The sequence below is a fragment of the Heloderma suspectum genome, chromosome 4, assembly GCF_057233095.1.
Source record: "Heloderma suspectum isolate Gila_16-S chromosome 4, 16-S_ref, whole genome shotgun sequence".
NCBI lineage: Eukaryota > Metazoa > Chordata > Lepidosauria > Squamata > Helodermatidae > Heloderma > Heloderma suspectum.
Window position 1 is genome coordinate 240,437,408 of NC_139461.1, and position 23,009 is coordinate 240,460,416.

The window sequence follows — 23,009 nt, forward strand, 5'->3', positions numbered from 1 at the left end:
CCTCTTGTCATATCTGAAGGAGAACTTGCTGAGACCACCTCTGTAGCCTGTGCAGTTCCCTTTCAGATGTTACCAAGAAATGCTGCCAGCCAGGCATGGAAGTCTCTTGTGCGCTCACCTGGTGGCACTTCAAGTAACATCCTAAGCCATGGAGGCTGGTGGTTCCAATGTCAGTGGGGCAGTGCATCCACTCTGGGTTTCAGTCAGAACCAGTCAGAACTCTAAAGGAACTATGCAAGGTGCTTTGCATGACTACCAATGTTGTAACTATGGTTAAATAAAATACAGTCATGTATATAAAACAAATGTCTCATTTGTAAGTTAAGGTTAACCGTGCCGCTATCTCCCATGCCCAATGCAGTGAATTAGATCTTTGGGTAGGCAAAGGATTATTGTTACTGAGTTCTAAAGACCCTGAAGCAAACCCGTCCATGGAATGCTTTAGTCTCACAGCCATCTACTAGGCAGGTGTATTGTTTTTCTCCAGGGTTTTCAGATTTAAAACTGTGGCCGCCGTGGACCTAAACTATTTCTTCTCATAGTGATGTGGGCAGCCTGACACTGAACAGTATTAAGGGATATCAGTGGGGCCAGCCATAGACTGAGGTGGGTCTGCAATCCCAGGTAAGCAGAAAAATATTTCCGTTGTTTTAAAGGGAAAAACACAACACATTGAAAGACAAAGCACCATGCATGTCTGCTGCACTCCGTCTGTTCTCTTTGGGTAGCCATTTGGGATACAAGCGAGTTACAGCTCATTTTCCTTCAGCCTAGAGTCTGGGGGGGAAGGGACAGCTTCCCCCATCAGCCACATTTTTGAAGGGGTAGAACCCATAAAATCATAAGGCAGCCCCTCCCCCGGTGGCCTCCAGATGTGTTTGACTACAACATCCAACATGGCCAGCTGGGGGTGATGGGAGTTACAGTTCAAACACATCCAGAGGGTGCCAAATGTGGGGAGGCTATTGTAAGGTTTCTTGGTATCGAGGAGATGGTTCAGGGACTCAGTCATGCACCTCTGACTCTGCAGAATTCTACCATTTGTATGGGGCAGGGAGGCAGAAATATCCATTCTTCTTACTGTTCTGTTGAGGTTCATGGCTGGCTGTGCCACGTGCTGAACAGGGGCGCTGTAGTGTTATCGGCATGAATGATGGCTTCCTCCAGAAGCCACATTTTTGAAGTGGACAGACCCCTTTTAATCATAAGGCAGTCCCCCCCCCACATGCACCTGGTTTCCTCCAGATGTGTTAGCTTAGTTTAGCTTCAGAGTTGGCTGAGCAGTGAGCTCACGTCTCCTGGAGATTAATCTGTATTCGGTTAGTAACATATGAAGTAGCTCTACATGAAACAGCAGCAGCAGCAACAACAAAAAGGCAGCCTTTAAAAAGTAACCATTCTCCCTCCCTCCCTCCCGCACCCCACCCCACCCTCGGCCTCCAAAGTTAATTTTATCAGGACTGATCCAACCGGCACCTTTGCTTTCCCAAACATTATCTGACCTGCCTTAATCTTGTACTATGTTCTGCGCATCCATATGGAAGAGCAGCTGTTATAGGGGCAAGGTGTTCTCTGCAGCTAATCACCTTGAAAACTGACACCCCGTCATGCAAGAGGCCAGGGAGAGATGTTTATGCAGAAGTTAAGCTAACACTGAAGGCAAATATAGCCAGATGGAACATTTAACGTAAATGGCTGGCAAAGGCAAAGGCAATTTAAGCCAATAGCTGAACACCTTATACCACCCCGGCCCCTGGTCTTAGTAGAGAAAGAATAGGTTTTGATCTCAGCATGTTTTTGTTTGTGTGTATCTGAGAACAAGTACCGCATCTGGTCAAAGATATACAGGACAGCTACATAAATACAGCAGTGTTGCTTAGAAACAATTACTTTTATTCTTAGAAACGACAGCCCTCTGCAGACATTTAAACTGCATGCACCCATGGTGAATCTGCTTCCGCCTGCCATCCACATGTTCAACCTGACATGTGTATAAGGTCCTGCTGGCAAAGAACTGGATGCACCTCGGTCTTAACTGCACAATCAGTGCACACAAAACCCAAGGATTTCGTGGCTCTTAAGAACTCTCAAATGATGAGGCTTTTAAGAAAGATTAGGAGAGCAGATTTTTTAACTACCCTGAAATTGCTAAAAAGAAACAGAGGGTTGGAATAAAGGTCAAACATTTCCCAATAGACTGCAGGCTTGCCTTACTGGAATCTGGTTGGACGAAGGGGTGTATGTGAGGATCTCTCCCAGATGTGTCCACCAGGTTATCAGGTGCAACCCCAAGCACAGCTTGAAGGGATGGGGAAGGGGGAAGCCTTGGTCCATAGGGATTCCATCTCCTGGCTAACCAGGTACCCTGGCTAACAGTCTGCCAGGTTTTTTCAAGTGCCTATATCTGGTGTTGGGACCCAAGACAAGGATTCTGCTGGTGCACTGCCCAGCCCTCTGCCCAACAATCTCCCTTCCTGAGCTAACAGAGGTGATCTCAGCGGTGATGTTGAGGACCCCAAATGATGGCCTTGGGAAACTTCAACATTTACACCAGGGGCCACCTCGTTTGGCACAGAATGCTAATAAAACAATATTCTGAAGTTGTTCAAGGAAGAAGTTATCATTTTAGTTTTCCCGTGCCTTGATTTAGACAGCAAACATGACATATTTTTCTCTCCTTTAGATTTGTTACATAACCAGCTTTTAGGTTTCCTGGCTTATGTTTAATAAGGACATTTTGGCACTGTTAGCATTTTCTTAAACTGATAAGAGACAAAGGGCCCATAAAAATCTAGAGCCCTTCCCAAACACCATTTATATTAGATTAAAGTGTGTATTACATTGTGTTCTAGGGTGCAGAAGGGGTTTTGTTCCTAGACTAATGAAAAATGATGTGTAACATTAGTTAGTTAAAAACAGCAATTGAAAAAAGAAACCTTTGAAGTTTCACAGCACTTGAATCTCGGGGAAGGAAAAAAAGGAAGATAGGAGATATCTTACATTAAGTCTGTTTGATAGGGAAGATTTTTTAAATCCCTTGATCTTTCTCAGCATATTCAGAACTTCCGTTGTTACAGAAAGGTGCAGCCACACACATTTCCTTCTAGAACAGTGTATGCCAGTTGATCATGAAAGAACCATCAGACTTCAGAAGAAAATGCATTTTAATAAGTGAGAAAATGCTCTGGATTTAGCACTTTAAAAAGTGCAAACCCCTCCCCCTTCTTTTTTCCTTCATGGAATACAAATATTTGTGCAGGCAGCAATGCTGCAAAGATTGCAAAAGCATTAATTTTACTATTATTTACTTCTCTCCCCCCCAGTTGAAGATTAGATACTTGGTATCATACTAGTTTAATCACATCTACCACAAACAAGTGCACACAATCCATATATATAAAAAGACTAATACATGTGTACAAGGTGAACCTGTACAAACCTGCCAATTGTGGAGAAGGAGAGGAGACTGAATCCAGAAACTTCAACAGTCATGCAAAATACCATGTACAATCAGAAACAAAACTAAAAGAACTCATCTACACTCACACACACTCACACAGACACTTTTCAGTACTTGCTCTATATTGTGCAAGTGGCATACATATCTGCTCATGGAACAATCCACACACATACTTTGGTGGAACCCACAATCTTCCAGAGCACAAATATTTAACTGGGCTAAACAGGCTTAAATCCACATACTTGACTTAATTGTCCTCCAAGTATGATGTGCAGAATGCCATTTCAGGGTGGAGCTTGAAATTATGATCACCAATACAACCCTGAGATCCAAACTAGACAGTATGTTAAATGTGTGATTGCATTTCATGTGTCTATGCCCCCCCCCTTTAAATCATAGTGGGGTGAGATCAGGACTGGGACTGTGGTGCTTCCCCCACAACCATGGTCTTGATTAAAAAAAAAAAATGCTCCTCTCCCAAGCTGCTGGTCAAACCGGCAGGGTAGTTGCCACTGGTGACAACGGAAACTTCCCTATTGGAGTGAATAGTAGCTCCGGGGGCAATTTTTGTCTGGACCATGTGTGGGAGAAGGGTTAAACCCTGTCCCTACTTCCTCTGGCCTGATGGTTATAATTTAAATGAAAAAACAAACAAACCTAGATCCATTAAATTCAGTCACACATGTAATACATTGTCTAGTTTAACTGTGAGAATCCCAGTTTTCTTGGGATATTGTTTATATATGACCTCAAGACAGCAGCAATCTAAAATATGTTTATACCAGCCATTTTCCCTGGGATGCATCCTAGAAGAGGCTTCTCCAGTCTGGAGAGCACCAGGTTGGGGAAGGCTTTCCCAGAACATCTCAGAAAAATCTGGTGCAATCCACCCTTCATTCTTGATGGCAACCTGGGTTAGTGCAGCTCCACTTCTGGGTTTTGTATCAGGGAAATCAGTACCTAATTAAAATGGTACTAACTTTTCTGCAAAGTTGCTCATGGTCTAGACAGACATTGCAAAGAACCATGAGAAATATCCAAAGTGCTACTTTAGATGTGCCAATGGTTTGGGCATGCCTAGTGAAACTTTTGACTTTTCCCCTTTGAGTGGCAGACACCCCATCACAACTGCTTTTGAAATTCCTCCCAGTTGGGGGGGGGGGGAGGTTTGTAATGCAGCATGGGGAGATCAAGTGTGAGAAATACATGTGCAAAGTTCCCTTGGGCAGATGGAATTAGTTGTGTGGTTCTTTGGATCTAGGCCACTGTGCCTGCAACCTTGCTGCATAAAACTGCATTTACTTGCAAGTGGATCTGCTCACAAGCAAGCACCACTGCCTGTCATATGCTCCTTTTGTGTATCTCCTGCCCCTTTCCATTCCACTTCTGATATTGGCGCATGTCCACTGCAAATGTGTAAAGAGAAGGGCAAGAAAAGAGAAGGACAAATCAAAAATAAAATGAAACAAAGCTCTGGTCTCACCCTAAGCCATTTGGTCCAGATTCCTGCCCTTATCTGGATGTGACTGGCACAGAATTCTCATTACTGGTCAAAGCAAAGAACAGGGAAGAAACACTCTGCTCTCTTTTAGCCTGTGCAAATGATTCCCCATGGCCAAGTTTACACCCCCGCCGGCAGTATTACATTAAAATATTGCAGAATCATTTTTTTAAAGTACAATTCCAGCTGAAGCCCAGAAACCTTGCAAGTACTTTTCTGATCTGAAAATCAAGTCTGATAGGTCTCACGTTACCTATGCAGCTAGACGTTCAGGCTGCAGGCAAGATCAACAAGACCCTTCCAATCTTTCTGCTGTTATCTACCCTGGGAGGAGGAGGAGCCAACGGCCACTGTAGCTCAGTTGTTGAGCACTTGCTTTGCAAGCATGCAGGCCCCCAGTGGAGAAGGAACTTTACCAGAGAGCAACTCCCAGTCATGGTTAATAACCCTGACTGAGATGCACCACTGCATCTCCACCAGTTGTATTTGTTTAATAGGTACTGTGCCTTTCCCCTCTTCACTCCGTGTACCAAGGAACACAATTATAGCTATTGCTGGAGCATATCTCCTGAATTTTTTTCCCTAGTAGAGTGCCAGGCTTTCTGTTGTTTAACTTCGCTTCCCTCCTATATGTAGCAACATTCAACATTTTGAATCAAATTTGGGGCTAGAATGTTGATATGGCTTAACACCATATCGACGATTGTTGTTGGATGTGAAAAATATGAGGGAATAGGAGCACACAGTGAAAACAGTCAAAATCTCATGGATTCTGTCAGCACTTAAAAGAAACACTTCAACTGTGCCTTTCTGGGTGCAGAGAAATCTACATTTTGAAGTTAAGGATTTCGAGACTTCTTTTGAGGCTTGTGCCAGCCTCCAAACCCATAGATGTTTGTTCACACTCTTTGCTCACTCTCACTCCCCTGGTAGGAGGTGCAAGCCATCAAGTAAAAGGGGAACCTATTTTCATCTGGAAGGCAAACCACTGGTTTGACTCAGGAATGTTGGGAGTTGTAGTTTGAAACATCTGGAGGGTGCTAGGTTGGAAAAGGCTGCCATACATAAAGGCAGCTCACCTTACGTATTATCTGACTGTTTTGTCTGAGGCACAGAAGTTTGGGTTTGCTTGCCGTCCCTTCATGCATGCACACAAACTACACAAGAGAGACGGTTTGTAAAATAAAAGAATACACTGACACTTTTCCAGGCAATTAAGGAAATTCCCCTTTAATAAGGAAGACCTTGCCTGATATTCATGAGAACCCTGGACACGAGCTTACAGTTCAGATCCATCCTCTTATTTTTCCCCTGATAAGAGATTGACATTTGCTGCTGGCACTTGTCTGAGCTGTTCTCTGTTTGGCACATGTTATCAGAATAACCTCCCTGAGTGTAATGAATAAGCAGTCAGTCAGGAAAAGGGAATAATACAATTTTTTTTACTACCTTTCCATCACGAACATATAGTAATTGTTTTAAAACAGAGGCTTATTGTGCAAGACATGGAACAGTCAAATAATTTAAGAAATGAGACATTCTCTTTCTGGAGAAATTAGGTGCTAGTTCAGTTTAAAAGAGACTCAGATTTGGTCTAGCATGCTGGAGAAGAGCTGTAGCTCAGTGGTAGAGCACATGCTTTGCATGCAGAAAGTCCCAGGTTCAATCCCTGCTGTCTCCCAGTAGGGCTGGGAAAGAATCCTGCTGAAACTTTGGAAAAATGCTGCCTTTCAGTGACTGGGTGCGGACCATCAGCAGGGGGAAACAATGCACTGTCAGTTGTTTCCCCCGCCACCATGTACACCAGGCACATGACTGGGATTACCCTAATTACCCACACCACAGGTTGCTGTGTCATCCAAACCTGGTGTGTGGTGCAGACGTAGTTCATTTTCACCCACCCTACAACCCACGCTGTGAAAATGAACTATGCCCGCACCAGGTTCAGCCAACCCACAATGTGGTGCAGGTAATTAGGGTGAACCCAATCATGTGACCAGCACACAGGGAGCGGGGGAAGCAACTGATGCTGCGCTGTTTCCCCTGCTGATTGTCCGAACTTGACCACTGTCAACAATACTGAGCTAGATGAACCAAGGCTCTGAATTGGCAGACGGTCGCTGTCAAGGGCTCCTTGGAGGCCTCTCTCAGTCTAATCCAGTAGCCAAGTCCAGACACAGACAAAGGGATTCTTTTCAAAGCTTTATTCCTCTTTTACAACTTAACAACTCTACTGTTAGCAACTAGATATGAGCAGCAGAGTACTTATGCCCTAAGTTGGAACAGTTGGTCCCCGTTTGAAAGCGAATCACTGGCAGACCCTGAACTTAAGGGCTAGGGAGAGTCCCTCCCCTTTTCCCTTGGATCCTCTGGGCGCAACCGTTGTTTGCGCGCCAACCGGGCACTACGCCTCCTTTCCGCGCCCTCCATTTGGCGCCGCTCTCTGCGTCGGCGTCGCGCGACCATCAAGTCTGCTTCCCGCGCTCTGTCACTCCCAGGACTGCTATCTAAGCTAGGAATGCCGGTGGGAGGAATCTCTGTCAGCTGTTGGCCCTGGGAAAGATGAGCACGCTCCTCTCCCAGGAGCAACCCCTCTTCCTCAGAATCAGAACTACTCTGGGATTCTATGGGCTCAGTGTCCACCCTGACAGTCGCTCTCTAAGTTCCTAATGCTTGCTTTCCCTGCACCTACAGTAATCAGTCAAGAGAGCCATTTAAGCAGAGGTTGCTTTCATACTCAGAAAGGTCATTAAGGCTATCATTTCATACAGCAACTCCCAAACCTGCAGCGGAAAGAAACAAGAACATTCTTCCAATGTATTCAAAGTAATTCTGTCTCTGCAAAGCTGGACCTAGGATCTTGTAGTTCCAGGGTGAGCAGATGGTAGATCTAGATCTAATGGTAGTTCTCAAGGTGATTTTCAGGAGATGGGTAAGGATGTCTGACTCCCAAATGTTTAATAATAGCAGCAATAAAACAACTCCCTGCACCCCATTCTAAATTATACTGCTGAAATCATAGAATCATAGAATAGTAGGGTTGGAAGGGGCCTACAAGGTCATCAAGTCCAACCCCCTGCTCAATGCAGGAATCCAAGTCAGAGCATCCCTGACAGATGGCTGTCCAGCCTCCTCTTGAATGCCTCCAGTGTGGGAGAGCCCACCACCTCCCTAGGTAATTGGTTCTATTGTCGTATTGCTCTAACAGTCAGGAAGTTTTTCCTGATGTTCAGCTGGAATCTGGCTTCCTGTAACTTCAGCCCATTATTCCATGTCCTGCACTCTGGGATGAAGAAAGCTTGGGGTAACCAGGAGCGGGGTTTTGTGTGGAAGAAGGACTATGAACTCCATTGAGTTCTGGTTCTCAAAACAAATTCTTGTGCTTGGAATTCTTTCATTCAAAGTGTATGTCATTTGCACCAGGCTCCGGTTGGTGGATCTCAAGGTCTAATTAAAAAAAACAAAATAGATCCCGCAAGCCTTAAGTCTGCTCACCTCTGCATTACCCCAGTTGTAGTCCATATTAGTTAGAGAATATTAGTTATTGGGCAGATTAGAAATGGAAATAAATAAATAAATAAATAAATAAATAAATAAATAAATAAATATTAGAGCATTAAATACAGACGGAGAGTGAAAGATTTAGGTAATTGTGTAACCTGCCTCATTCTCTTTATCTGTGAGGAACAGGTTGTAAAAAGCACCAGAGCAAGGACAAGAAGCTCTTATCTGTACCCATTACATACTCCTTCAGGCATTTTGAATCAACTGGCCTAGAAAGGGCTGGGATCAGGTACTGGGAGTGAGCCTGTTTCCCCAGCACCACTTCCTCCTCCTCTGGTCCTGAAATCTCCGTGCTGTTTTTAGTGGCTTCTGAATCTTAGACTAATATTTATAAAAGCTGTATGATCACTGATGACTATACAAATAATTCCTATTTCCCACATTATGCGTTTAAAACAAACAAAACAAACATCCAAGCACTTAGTTATATGTCTTTAAGAGTCATGCAAGCATTCTATAAAAAGACTGAACACACATCTATTGCAAAGCAAAAATGAGCATTCATCAAACCAGCTTCTACAGTTTTGTTAAAAGCATTCTATCTGCCTTTTTCTGGTTTTACTGCACTGTGCTGGAAACTCTCTTTGCTCCCAATTATCAGAATCAGATCTGCCTATCAACTTCCCTGTCTCACTTGGCACACTCATAGGACGCTGCCTAATGCTGAGTTGAACCCATTGGTCCACGTAGGCTGGAATTGTTTACTCTGAGTAGCAGTCTCTCTCTGAGGTATCAGGTGGAGGTCTTTCCAAATCCTGTGAACTTTGAAAATTGCAGGTGTTGGGGACAGAACCTGGGATCTTGTTCATGCAAAGAATGTACTTTACTAGTGACCTGTGGCCCCTCCCTTCTGTAGATTGATGGTGGGGCAACAGTCCAATGCAGGGTCAGGACCTATTGGGCCACACAGCACAATATTTATCAGGGGCATCTAGTATAGCTGCTTCTGCAAACACACCCTCAGACCATTTGACTTGTGTTTAAAGCCCTGGGCAACCATTTATGGATTAAAAGTGGCTTTTCTGACTCAGCTAAGCTTAGCAACAGTGTAGAGATGACAAGGCCCCTTGTCAGCGATGAATCCAAGCTACTGGTTTTTCCAGTTCAGCTGTATGTGTACAAAAACAGCCACCTGGCTTTTTCAACCAGCACCAGCAGCCTTTCCAACCGGGGTGTACAAACAAGGATGTGCATGCATATGTGTGCACATATGCACGCATGTGTGTGTGGCCCCCAACCCAAGCCATCATCACATCTGGCCCTTGGGGCAGAAAAAGTTGTGCACCCCTGCTTTAAAAGGCAAAAATAGGATGCTGAGTTTCAGTAGGAAGTTACAGCTCTGCCTGCACCACCGCACTCCTTGCCACGTTGCTCTTCCATGGGCGCTCAGGGGTTCAGTGTGGAATTGTCAAGCTTCATTCGCTCATGTTTTACACGGCATCCACATGAAGCCATCATCCAATCATTGTCATCCTATATTTTTGCTGTGGCTCAGACATCTCTTCTCAGTCTGGCTTTTTTCAAAGGAACACAACAGAAGTGGAATCTCTGCAGGTGCAGACACCTCGAGTGCTATTCTTCCACCTTTTTTAAAGGGTGAGGTTCTTTTGACACAGGCAGTGATGTATTGGAAAAGCGAACCTATTACAACTCAGCCTTTGGGCCCAAAAAGATTCCCTACCACTGGTTTAGTGTTATGTGTATGAGCTTTGGGCTCATGCACATACCAGTTCCCCATTCCTAGCTTATTGGAACAAGTCAACTGCAAACCATGGTTAAAGACACAGTTTGTTTCAGTAAACCATAGTTCCCAGTTTGACTAGAACAACAAATCATGGTTAGTTGAAAATGAAGGCAGATGCTTCCTTGTGGCCACACCAGAGGAGGAGCAGAGGGGGAGCACACAAACCCAAGGCTTGTGCATGTACCAGTAAAATATGGTTTAACATCATCTATAAACCAGTCTGTATGGACTCATGGTTAAAGTGCTTCCTTAAGGAAGAGTTTTGTACTCCCACCTTTTTCTCCACGTTTCTCAGATTTTAAGTTTAGGATTTATTTATTTATTTATTTATTTATTTCATTTCTATACCGCCCAATAGCCGAAGCTCTCTGGGCGGTTCACAAAAACTAAAACCAAACAACACACAATAAAACAATTTAAAATATATAGAACATTAAAACCACAATATAACAATACAACCACAATAAAACCTAGCAGCAGTACAGGAGTTTAAAATACAGATTTAAAACAGCAAAGATAAAAATTTAGAAAGCTAAAATGCCTGGGAAAATAAAAAGGTCTTCACCTGGCGCCGAAAGGAGTACAATGTAGGCGCCAGGCGAACCTCACTAGGGAGCTCATTCCAGAGCCGGGGTGCCACAACAGAAAAAGCCCTCCTCCTAGTAGCCACCCGCCTCACTTCCTTTGGCAGGGGCTCACGGAGAAGGGCCACTGATGATGATTTCAGATTTCTATTCCAGGTTGTTTATATAGTTTGAAAGATTTGGATTTTTAAATATATATAATATTCACTTGAGTTTGGGTGGGTTTTAGATAGGAAAACCTTTTCATATAAAAGAAAAAAAACCTCCTCACTGTGTTTACAGACTAAGAAACTGACTCTTTTTTGCAGAAACTGAAAGGAGCTGGAAAGAAGTCTATGGGTGCAGATTTACCCAGCCCATAATAATAAGAATTTAACTCCATAACACTGGGGGCTCAAACTTGTGGGGTGCAATATGCCCATGGACACCTCTCTTGGCACCCACCAGGCTCCCTGCCTCTCCTGATTTGATTTTATTTAAGACTTTTTTTAAAATTAAAAAAAAATAAGTGGGAGGCTGACATGCTCCCAGGTGAATTGTTGGCCTCTAGCCCCATCTTTATTTCTAAGAATGCCTCAGCAGTTTGCCACCTGTGAAATGACTGTTGGAGAAGAAAAATATGGGTTCAAAAGATTGGTTTTGTGTTTTGGAGCTCAGACCCCACCTCTGCCATTTTTTGTATGGGTAAGTCATCTACTCCATAGCAGCCATTTTGTGAGAGTGTCCATGACACTGTCTCACCATATCAAATGTGCCCACTAACCCCAAAAGGTTGAGGGTGTGTGTTTCTAAGTGAAAAACTGTAGCTGTATCTCTGACATGACAATTCTGTACTGTGTTGTACGATGCGGGGGTCTCAGTGGGATGCATGCATAAAGCAACAGAACAAGTCAGTAACTAGGGCTGGCGCAGCAGCAACCACAGTCTACCAGCCAGCCATGGCCGTCTGAATTGCTCCACGTATCAAACGTTTAAGGAATGGGCAAAATTCTCCACATTTACCACTTGCTGATGGGTCGTCTGTGTCCACCCACTGTTATGGCCCTTTACCTCAGACAATAAAGTGTACTAATCATGGGAAGGACTACTTTCACACAAGGAAAACCAAGTGACTGCTTTGAATCTGATCACGTGTAGACTGCTCAGTTGCTGTTGGCCTACAACTCCCATCAGCCCTGGCCAGCACAGCCAATGGTGAGAGATGACAGGAGTTGCAGCTCAACAGCATCTGGCCACAGGTTGCCCAGCCCTGATGTAGATGAATCAGATATTTATAATGGCTTGCCACAAATCTATGTGGTTTGCAGTGGTATGACAACAATTGGAAGTTCCACGTGGTGAGTTGCTACACACAACAGGGTCTCCACATGGGGCAGAAAAATAGCCACCATGTGGCTGCTTGTTGTTACAAAGTCACACACTGCCAGATGATAAGTGTCTAGCTACACTGATTTGCAGCTTTTCCAGCTTTGCTTCTTTATGTCCAATTGCCTGATCCTAAGACTCACTCATCAACATTTAAGTGTTAGAAAAGGTGCATCTATGGTGGTACAACTTCACAAAATATGAAGTTACACCAATACTGCTGTATTGCTATGACAGGCAGACATACTGATATCAGCATAGACTAAATGCTTTTCTACACAAGGCTAAAATCCTGCACCCTTACCAGGGCTTCTGCTTCCAGATTCTTTGCAGGATTAAAATCGGCTCCTTTACATGTGCTTATTCCCAGGGCTTTTCTTTCTCAGCTGTTCTATATGTTTTATTATACGGTGAATAGATGGCACTATGATATAGCGCAGTTGTGGAAACACACACAGCTATTTAAGCAGTTTATATCACCATTGAGAGAAAATAGTAGACTTTCCCCATTAAGAAAAAACAAACCAGGATAATGGTCACAAAGCATGGGAGAGGCCCTGGGGGAGGAGGCTGCTGTGTAGAGGAACTGCAAACTACTTTAAGTGAGCGGTCACAAGCACACATAAAAGCCTTGTGTAGAGAAGCCCTAAGGGTATAAACTCAGAAATATCTGTACTATTTAAAATACATTACATGGGGATTTTAGTCCCGTCTGTTTCAATAACTGTATCTGACATATTTCATAATTCACTGGAAGTTTCACTGTGGGTTGTCTATAGGGATACCTGAAATTTGGGGGAGGTAAGCCAGTTCTAATTGTGTTGGATGCCTAGGTAGCCAGAAGCAGGGAAGTAACATAGTGTCCAAGAAGACTCAGATACAATACTCTGATGATGTGATGTTTAGGGACAAGAAGCCCCTGCCCTGCATCTTTTATCAATAAGGGGAAGAAATTTCAAAACATGGAATAACATTTATTGAGCTACATTGGCACAGCTGATCTCAAAAAAGTAGACATAGTGTAAATATATAGGGGAATGCACGATTCCAAGCTGACAGCAACTCGATTAGATCTGAGGAATAGCAAATGACCTGGAAGATAAATTGCCATCATTTGTCTTCCAACAGTTCTAATTCAGTAGCAAATTAAGAGAGGGAAATAAAATGTCAGTTTATCTAGGAGAAACCTTACACAAGGCAGAGCAGCTGTTAGAGAAGGAAGAGAGCTAAGAAGAAGGGAGGACGAGCAGGGAAGGGTGTTGTGGGACAAGGGGGCAATCTAAAAGATAGCCAGGGACAACCTCAGGTAAGAGAGGCACAAGAAGGGATGTGTGCCATTAATGGAAAGGGGTGAATAGGGAAGGGAGCAGGGGGTGAATGCCAAGTTCGACCAATAAACTGTATGTTTGGCTGCAACTCTCTAATATGCTACAGTTCCACAAAAACTGATCTCATGATCAAGAATTTGGAGCAGTATTGATATAACCGGAGAAGTAGCCATGTTAGTCTGTTGCTGCAAAAACAACCAAGTCTTGTGGCACCTTAAAGATTAACACATTTATTATGGCATTAGTTTTCATGGACACGACCCACTTGCATCTGATGAAATGGACAGTGTCCATGAAAGCATATGCCATAATAAATTTGTTAGTGCCACAAGACTTGCCTGTTTATATAATTGTGTCTCTTCACACAATGTATGGTGAGGCTAAACAAACGGGCAGGTGTGTGTCTGAATACAAGATAACTCAAGTCAAATTAGACATGGTAGGATTAAGGCATTCTCAAATAAGTTAGGGCTTCTTGTGAGGGGAAAACACACCTCCAGTGAAACTTGATCAGAGTCATAATTGTGTCAGGGATGTATATAACTGATAATTCTGGACACCACAATTAGCTTACCAGACCAAGATTATAAAAGAGTAATCAGAGTGAGGAAAAGATGGGAAACTCACTGATGCATAAGATGTACCATACAAAGGGTGATCTTGAGACTTAAAAGAGGTACTAAATATATTCCAGTAAAATTACTACCACATAGTTGCTCCATGTATCTGTGAGGGCTTGTACCGGCGCCTTCCAAAAGGGAAGGGCTTGACTGTCCCACTCCCTAATATCTATGATCAACAGAACCAAGGAAAAAAATTAAGACCGCCAAAGAGCCCTTCTTACTCAGTTAGAGATATGAGAATTAGCCCTGTATTGTATCTGCCCTTAGCCAAAGGTATTAATGGCCTTCTTGTACATGGAGAGAAGAGAGTCGGTCTCAATTGGGCAGAGCCTACACCGTTTCTCAACCCCTTCCTCAATCTTTCTTTCTGTTCTCTGCTTCCAACACCTGTTTTCGTTCATTCTCCAGTTCAATTAAGTGACACTCAGGGCCAGCATCAAGGGTAGGCACGGTCAGGCACTTGTTGAGGGCCCACATCCCAACAGGAGCCCACTGACAAGGGCCTCCTGGACTTGCTCCTGCTTGTATTCTGCTTGTTCACCTGCCTCTTGGTTTGGCCATGACAATGGTGGAGGTGAGGAGGAAGAGGAACAGTAGATGCCATTGCCTACTTGCTCCCTGGCTCTCTGCCTGTCAAGCAAGCAAATGGTCACAATGATGGGAAAGAGAATGATGAGCAATAGCAGCTGGTGCCAATAGTGATGAGAAGGTAGACTCACTGAGGGATGGGAACCATTGAGAGTGTCTTGCCAAGGAGCAGTAATCTTGTAGGATATTAGAGAAATGTAATTCTACAGTCATACCAGGTTTGCCTTGGTTTTGTCCAAAGAGTCAAAATAAGTTTATGCCAAGGAGTTTAAATATTAAAGACACTTCTTCATTTTGATATGGCAGGAAGTGATTTTCACAATACTTAGGAACATAGGAAGCTGCCGCAGCACTGAGCCATCTAGCTCACTATTGGCTACTCCAGAGATGAGCAACTTGAGGCCCTCTAAATGTTTTGGCCTGCAACTCCCATCAGCCCTAGCCAGCATAGCTAATGGTGAGGGCTGATGGGAGCTGTAGGCCACAACATCCAGTAGGCCACAAGTTGCTCATATTGCCTGGTCTACAATTATTAGCAGCAGTTCTCCAGGGTTTAGACAAGAGTCTTCCCAGCCCTACCTGGAGATCTGAACGTAGGACCTTTTACATGCAAAGCAGAACGCGGCGGCTCGCCTGATTAAAGGCAGCCGCCGGCGAGATCACATCACTCCAGTGCTGAAGGAGTTGCACTGGTTACCAGTTGTTTTCCGGGCCAAATTCAAGGTGTTGGTTTTGACCTTTAAAACCCTATATGGTTCCAGCCCAGCCTATCTTAAGGAGCGCCTCCAGCAGCACCAGACAGGCCGCTTAACAAGATCAGCCTCGGATGGCCTTCTCTCTGTCCCATCAGCCAGGACAGCTAGACTGGTGGGGATGAGGGAGAGGGCCTTTTCTGTGGTGGCCCCCACTCTGTGGAACTCCCTCCCTAGGGAACTCCGTCATGCCCCCTCTTTAATGAGCTTCCGTCATGCATTAAAAACGTGGCTGTTCAGGCAGGCATTTGGGGTGGGTTAGGGTATTTTAGAAAATGTTTTTATTGTAGAATTTTATTGTTTTAAACTGTTTTTATTGTATGTTGTACATCGCCCAGAGTGGCTGGGTGACCAGCCAGATGGGCGATTAATAAATTTAATAATTAATAAATAAATAAAGTACTCTACCACTGAGCTACAGATGCATATATTTTAGTCCACAGTTTGTAGCAAATATATAGAGTACTTCGTAAACAGTTGCCTCTGCAGGAGTCTATCTGAGTAGTAATGAAAAAAGGACTTGGCTGAGGGGTTTTGTAGTTATTGTTTTTTGTTCTGACATCACCACCTGGCTTAGCATTAGCTGGAAGTACCAAGACACAGCACCAACTGACCTTAATTACTTATGAAAACAGGAATTACTCTTCTGGAGCCAATAGCTTTATTCAGGATTTATACTAGCATAAACTAAATCAAAATATAGCTGTTCTTTTTCTGCTCCCACAGAGCAAGCAGAAAGATATGGAGGAATTTAACATGCTCCCTGCTCTAGCTCTGCAAGATCTTACTGGAAGAGCTTGGGGCAATTTATTTTCTAGAAGTGGCCATTTGTCTGGTGGGTGGGGTTCGAAAGAGGGTATATGAGGGTATATACCTGAGGTATATGAAAAGGCACTTCTTACGCATTTCTGGGGTGGAACATGGAATTATATACAATAATTGAAACAAAATGCAGAGTCCGTTTTTTAAAATGTTAATTCCCAGCTTACAGAGTAAGCCTCTATCAGCTCTTTCACTTTATTAAATAAGACTAAACATGCAGGCAATATTCTACCCATTTGCTCAGTAAGATGCAAAGCTGTTCACCTGCTCCAGTTTTCAGTCTTCTGACCAACAAGTGCAAAGATACTGGTTTAGGGTGCAATCCTATGCATGTTTAGATAGAAAAAGTCCTACAACAACTCTGGGAGCTACAGGACTTTTTTCTGTCTAAACATGCATAGGATTGCGCCCTTAACTGACAAGCATTTGGCACTTATGTTTAATGGGTTGAATCCAGAGTTGTAGTTAGCAATGCTCTGCTCATGTTGGAGGAGTGGGCATGAAAGCAATCTTGGTAATTCCTCCTTTCCCCCAGTAGTCCCCTGTGCCTCCCAAAAAGCTGATCTGGATGGCTTGGGGACTCTCTGAAGCAGGAGAGGTGCTGCCAGGAGACGCCTCCCTCATCCTTTCTTCCAGCGGGGAGCCTCCACCGGATTCTGGTGATTTCTGTGAACCGAAGGAACTCTTCTGTTCATGGAATGGCCAATCTGGATCCCTCCCAATATTACTGAAATGTCTATTTAACTAATATTTTAAAGTAGTGAACAACTTCATTTAAAACATATTATATTGCTTGTATTTAGGTGTGTACTATTATGTACCTATCCCACCAAACTGCTGGCTGCAGTCTACACACAACCCCAAATAATCGCATACCCAAGGCCAAAGAAAACAAGATGATGGAAACACAGAAAGGGAACACTGGGGTTCTTAAGCTTTTGCAAATAAGAGCTGCAGGAGAGTCTAATACTTCCCTCTCCAAAAAGTGAAGGGGCTAGAAGCTTATTCTCTCTCTTTCTCATCTCCTCCTTTAAAACAAAACATGAAAACTGAACATTTAGGGAAGGGAACTGGAATATTCCTGAGAATGCTTGGCCTTAACAGGCCTTCTGATGACTATGTTCCTGGGTAAGTTGGGAACTAACATAAAAAAAATGGATGCCATGCTTCATTTCAATCACCATGTATCATTTATTTATTATTTATTAGTAGTACTTATATACCACTTAATAAAATCTCAAAATAGTTAATTCTGTGTTCCACTGCCAGGGATGCTTAAGTAGTGCCTTTTCAAGGGTTGCTCTTTCAAACTGCACCCACCAGAAATCACCCTTAGCACTTGATCTATCTGAAGTAATAAATGAATAATGTAATAAATGGATGAATGTTCTAATGTTAGTTGTTTTATCGGGTCCTGGTATTTCATTGTTAGTTTCTTTTAGCTAATTCAAACTGTTTTAAAGTTTTGTATGTTAAAGGTTTCTATTTGTTTTATCATGTTGCCTTTTAGGGTTTTAATTTTTGTGAACTGCCCATACAGCTTTGGTTATTGGGTGGTATAGAAATGAATGATTTGATGAGAATATTTGGCATGGCTAGCTCAACACAGATAGCCCTATCTGCCCAATCTTGATGGCAATCTGCCGTTTGTCTAAAATGCAAAGTCCATAGCAAAATGCATCTTGCTTCTTCCATGGTTTCAGGACATCAGCATGCAGAACTAATTCTGCTGATAATTTGAAAACCTTAAATGACACATGCTACCCTTGAGTACTTTTTTTTTTGAGCACCCTTGAGTACTTTTTGAGTACAAAGGTACCCTTGAGTACCTTTGAGTACCCTTGATGGGGCCGCGGTGGCTTAGTGGTTAAGACGCTGAACTGCAGACTGGAAGGTCGGCAGGACAGCAGTTCGAGACCCGAGTGCTGCGTGACGGAGTGAGCTCCTGTCTTCAGTCCCAGCTTCTGCCAACCTAGCAGTTCGAAAGCAAGAAATTGCAAGTAGATAAATAGGTACCGCCTCGGCAGGAAAGGTAACAGCGTTCCGTGCACCTCAGTGTTCAGTCATGCCGGCCACATGACCACGGAAGCGTCTTCCGACAGCGCTGGCTCTTCGGCTTAGAAACGGGGATGAGCACCGCACCCTAGAGTCAGACATGACTGGTTGGGGACACCTTTACCTTTACCTTTTACCCTTGAGTACATTTATTATCCCTTCTTTCTCTCCTTTGTAGCACTGCACACTAAAACCAGCAACACTGTACTATGTAATTTCCATTTCAAGGTTGGGACAGAAGCTGCATTTAAATAAAGGTAGATGCTGCATTTAAAAAATGAGAAATTGGTGATAACTGATTCCATAACCCAGGTCTGCTGCACAACTTGGGAAGCTTTTTAGCTTTGAAAAATGGTAAAATGGGGGCAAAACAGAGATGTATAAAATTATGCATGGTGTAGGGAAAATGGATATGGAGAACTTCTCCTGCACTAATAATACTGTTGTGAACTGCCCAGAGAACGTTGGCTATTGGGCAATACAGAAATGTAATAAATAAATAACCACCTGGAGCCATCCAATGAAGATGAGTGATTCAGGACAGACAAAAAGTACTTTTCACACAACATGTAGTTTAACTACGGAATTCAGTACTGCAAGATGTAGTGGCGGCCACCAACCTGAACAGCTTTAAAAGGGATTAGACAAATTCATGGAGCATAAGGCTATCAATGACTACTAGTCATGATGGGTCTGTGCAACCTCCAGTTTCAGAGGAAGCATGCTTCTCAATACCAGCTGCTGGAGAACATTTGCAGAAAAATGTTCTTGCCCATGCCCTACTTGTGGGCTTCCCAGAGGAATCTGGTTGGCCACTGTGGGAAGAGAATGCTGGATTACATAGGCCTTTGGTCTGATCCAGCCTGGCACTTCTAATGTTCTGAAGCTGCACCCAGCCCACCTCCCATATAAGATAGCCCACCTGGGGTTCAAAAAACCTGTTTTGCTAATGACATGGCTCTGCAAAAACATGAGGGTTGTCAAGTATCTGGCAGTCCGCAATGCATGGTGTTGGACTGCATTTGGCTCATGGGTCACAAGCTGTGCAGGTCATCTTGAAGAGCTCATTCAGATTGCTCCTGTAGTGTAATTTTAATCACAGAACTAATCAGTTAAAAGTCAGGTGATCAACTAAAAATGCTTTAATAGGTTGGCAGCCCTAGTACATGGTGTTATTGCCAAATTGGTCCCAGACCATTTGGCTGTGAGCCTATGCATACTCCCTTTGAAACAGGTTCCACTACCATCCATGGGATTCACTTCCAGTAGGGATGTGCTGCATGATGTTTTTGAATATACATCAGCTTTCACATCCTGAACCTGAATAAATGTACTGGGAAGAAGCCCCTCAGATTCCAATGGAACTTATTTCCAAGGACATTGGCCATCCTGACCAAGCCCTCCTCCCCCCCTTGCCAGGAAACAAACACTTGGATTATCTGAACTGGTAAGAGAGCATTCAGTGTGTTTATCACTATTGAAACCAAAAGAACGTATTTCTGTGCAAATCTGCTCAAGAACTGGGTGTCTGTGTGCTTATGACCCAGCCTGAGGGCATGTGTGCACATCCAGAAAAAAGTGCCCTCAAACTGCTTTTCTGTCAGAGTGGCACACTGCAATTATTCCACATTTCTGTTGTCATCCTGCTGCTTATGTTGCAATCCACATGATAAAAAACACACACAAAAACAGTACACCTAGGCTATCCCACTGGACCGTGGGAATGGTTCTGTCTGGAACCATGTCATCCTTCTGCACTGGTCACAACTAAAACACAAACAAGTGGAGACCTGCAACATTTTGTCAGTAAGACTTCTAATATTTGTACATGCACAACTTCAATAGTTCATCCACACCACACACAAGTCTCAGACCTTGTAGTCACACAAATATATGTATTAAACCACACAGAGCTCTCCAGCCATTAATTCACTCACACACTGCACTCACACACAACCACTCCCACCCGTGGAAGCTGGTGGCTCCGATGTCAGTGGGGCAGAGAATCTGCTCCAGGTTTCAGGCACAACCAGTCAGAATTCTAAAGGAGCTATACAAGGTATACATACACCTTGGATAGTTCCTTTAGAGTTCTGACTGAAACCCAGAGCGGATTTACCACCCCACTGACATTGGAGCCACCAGCTTCCGCTGACTCCCACCTATTCATCCCTCCCTCTCACATCCACACACACCCTAGGTTCAAAAACAGCATGCCACTGACCAATTGCTGGATACCAATATGGTGGAAAGGACTCTTTATCTTTAAATATGTTGGTGGTTGGTCACTGTGGGAAACTGGATAATGGACAAGATGGACTTTTGGTAGTCCAGCAGGGCTCTTATGTTCTTAACAAACATGGAACAGTGAGAGTGGGGCTCAGAGAGATAATTGCACTCACAGAATATCATGCTGCATTCAGTACAAAAATCCATATGCAATCTCAGATGGAATGAAAGTGCTTTCTGGCAGTTGTACCAGCTTTTGGGGGGTACAATTTTCAGTGTAACAAGACAGAAGGAAATCTGATAAGCCAGTCATGAAACTGCAACAGGACAAGAAAAGTATTTATGTACTATATGTTAAATTCAGAAAACCTGCCATTTCCAGAATGGTTTTTAAAAGCTAAACATATGGGAAGAAGTGTGAAGTGCCTCACCCATTTCATTCCATGGAATGTAACAATGGTTTGTACAATGAGCACAGATTAAAAAGTATATTAACTCCCATGCACCTGGCAGTCTTTGATTTTTGTTTCCATCGTTTATATTGTTCATATCAGTTTCCACTTGTTTAAAGAAAAGAGAAAAGGAAACAAAAAGCGACAAGCTCAGGAGAAATAAAAGTCACTCTTTGTTGACAGATTACAAAGTTACTGGCATCTGACTCACAGACAACTTGCCACGTTACATAGAAAATATAGGCACACAGTGAATTTCCCAAGGTAGATTAAAGACTAATAAAGCCTATGGCACAGCAGATATGTTCATCCCTTAAGGGGTCCCATGACTCTTGTTTTGGCTACAGAGCAATCTGCAATCTGCCACTACAGAGCACCAACAGAGCTCACTTTCTGTTGGGTAGTGAAAGGAGTGCCAGGTCCAGTGTGTAGACCACTCCCCAGAGCAGCAGTAATCTAGTGAAAACAATCACCCACAACAGAACTGCCCTGATTTGGATCTGCTCCAAGAATCTACAGATTCCCTCTAAGATATTACTTAGCCCCAACTCTTATCAGTTGGGGGAAGTGGTGGCCTGAGGCTAGCTTTCCCCCCTATTAAAACTTCTCACCAAAGGTGTTAGCCCACCGGGCAGGTTTTGATCACGGCAAGGCAGCCTTCCCGCCCCTGCTGTTAGCACGCTGACCGTCTCGGCCTCAAGACACCTGGGCAAAAGGCAAACAAGTGCATTCTTTCATGTCTGCCAGTGCCTGCCTGCCTGCCATGGTCCAAATCCTCCCGGAGGTTTTGCATTTCTCCATTCACGCATGCCAAAGGAACCACGCTCTTCGAAAGTGCCTTTTGCTCTCCGCGCATCCCGGGTTACTTTGGCGCGGAGTTTCATTAGCCAATACAGCCATGAGGCAAGGACGCTCCCTACGGCGTCGCCAGTGTGGGTCCCTCTCTCACCTGGCCTCGAGTGCCCCCTGCCCCGCCCTGCCCCACGCAGGGTAGGGGCCCCGCCGCCGGTACCTCTTTGCAGGCGTGGAGCTCCTCTCCTTGAGTGGCAGCGCCTGCCCAAAGCACCAGCAGCAGCAGCGAGCGCGCGAGGAGCGGCGGGCGCCTCCGCCCGAGCCCAACAGGGGGGCACCAGCCGCACCCAGCTGTATCCGCAGGAGGATGGAGCCTGCGAGCCCCAGCCATCGTGGCGTAGGCGCGCCAACGAGAGGCACCAGCCGCCGCTCTGCGCGTCGAGGAGGAGGCGGCGGCAGCCACTGCCTCAGGTGCGACAGCAACAGCACTATCCGGGACAGAGGGATGCAGGAGCCAAGCCTCGGCCTCGGCCCCGCCCCCTGCCAGGCTCGCACCGCCCACACCTCGCTGCCTAGCAACCACAGCTGTCTCCGTCGCGCGGCTGAAGCGCACCTGAGGCTTGAAAGATGCGCCCGGGGTTCCTGCGCGCGCCGAATTCCGGCAGGCCGGTTGCTCGCGCGCGCGCGCGCCCACTCCGTAGCAGCGAGGCAGGCCGCGCTCGCTCACGCCACGTGAGCTGCAACAACAACAATAATAATAGCAATAATAATAATATCTCGTAAGCCTGAGTGGCTTCGATGACGACGTTGTTTGTTTGGGCTGAGGAGTCAGTGGGCGGAGCGTTGCACGCAGCCTAACATTTTTTGCACATGGAAGATTGAAGGCTGCAATCCTATATATGCACGTTCTGGGGAGTTTATTGAATTCATTTCATTTCTGTGCCGCCCAATAGCCAACGCTCTCTGGGCAGTTCACAACAATTCACAGGATAAAATACAGCATAAAAATTTAAATATACAAAATTTAAAACAATGTAAACAGGTAAAAAGAATTTCAAGAAAATACTAGACCTGTTCAACCAGCTTGTATAGCTGACCCATGATATGCCATTAAGTGCCTGGGAGTAGAGGACAGTCTTAACCTGGCACC

General features: G+C 44.4%; 1 protein-coding gene across 6 annotated transcripts in view; it reads right to left on the reverse strand.

Annotated features, from left to right (window-relative positions):
• The window catches only part of ELAPOR1 (endosome-lysosome associated apoptosis and autophagy regulator 1), a 78,137-nt gene extending 55,788 nt beyond the window's left edge, over positions 1 to 22,349 (reverse strand). For 5 of the 6 annotated variants that reach the window (XR_014790600.1, XR_014790601.1, XR_014790599.1 and 2 more), the window contains exon 1: positions 22,080 to 22,349. Coding sequence is in view for 3 of the 6 variants with exons in the window: in XM_084852895.1 (XP_084709021.1) it covers positions 22,080 to 22,250 (171 nt within the window). In the remaining 3 variants the exon portion in view is untranslated. Of the gene's footprint in view, positions 1 to 22,016 lie in introns of all 6 variants that reach the window. The other variant, XM_084852894.1, reaches the window with a different exon arrangement.
• Between the last annotated feature and the right edge of the window lie 660 nt (positions 22,350 to 23,009).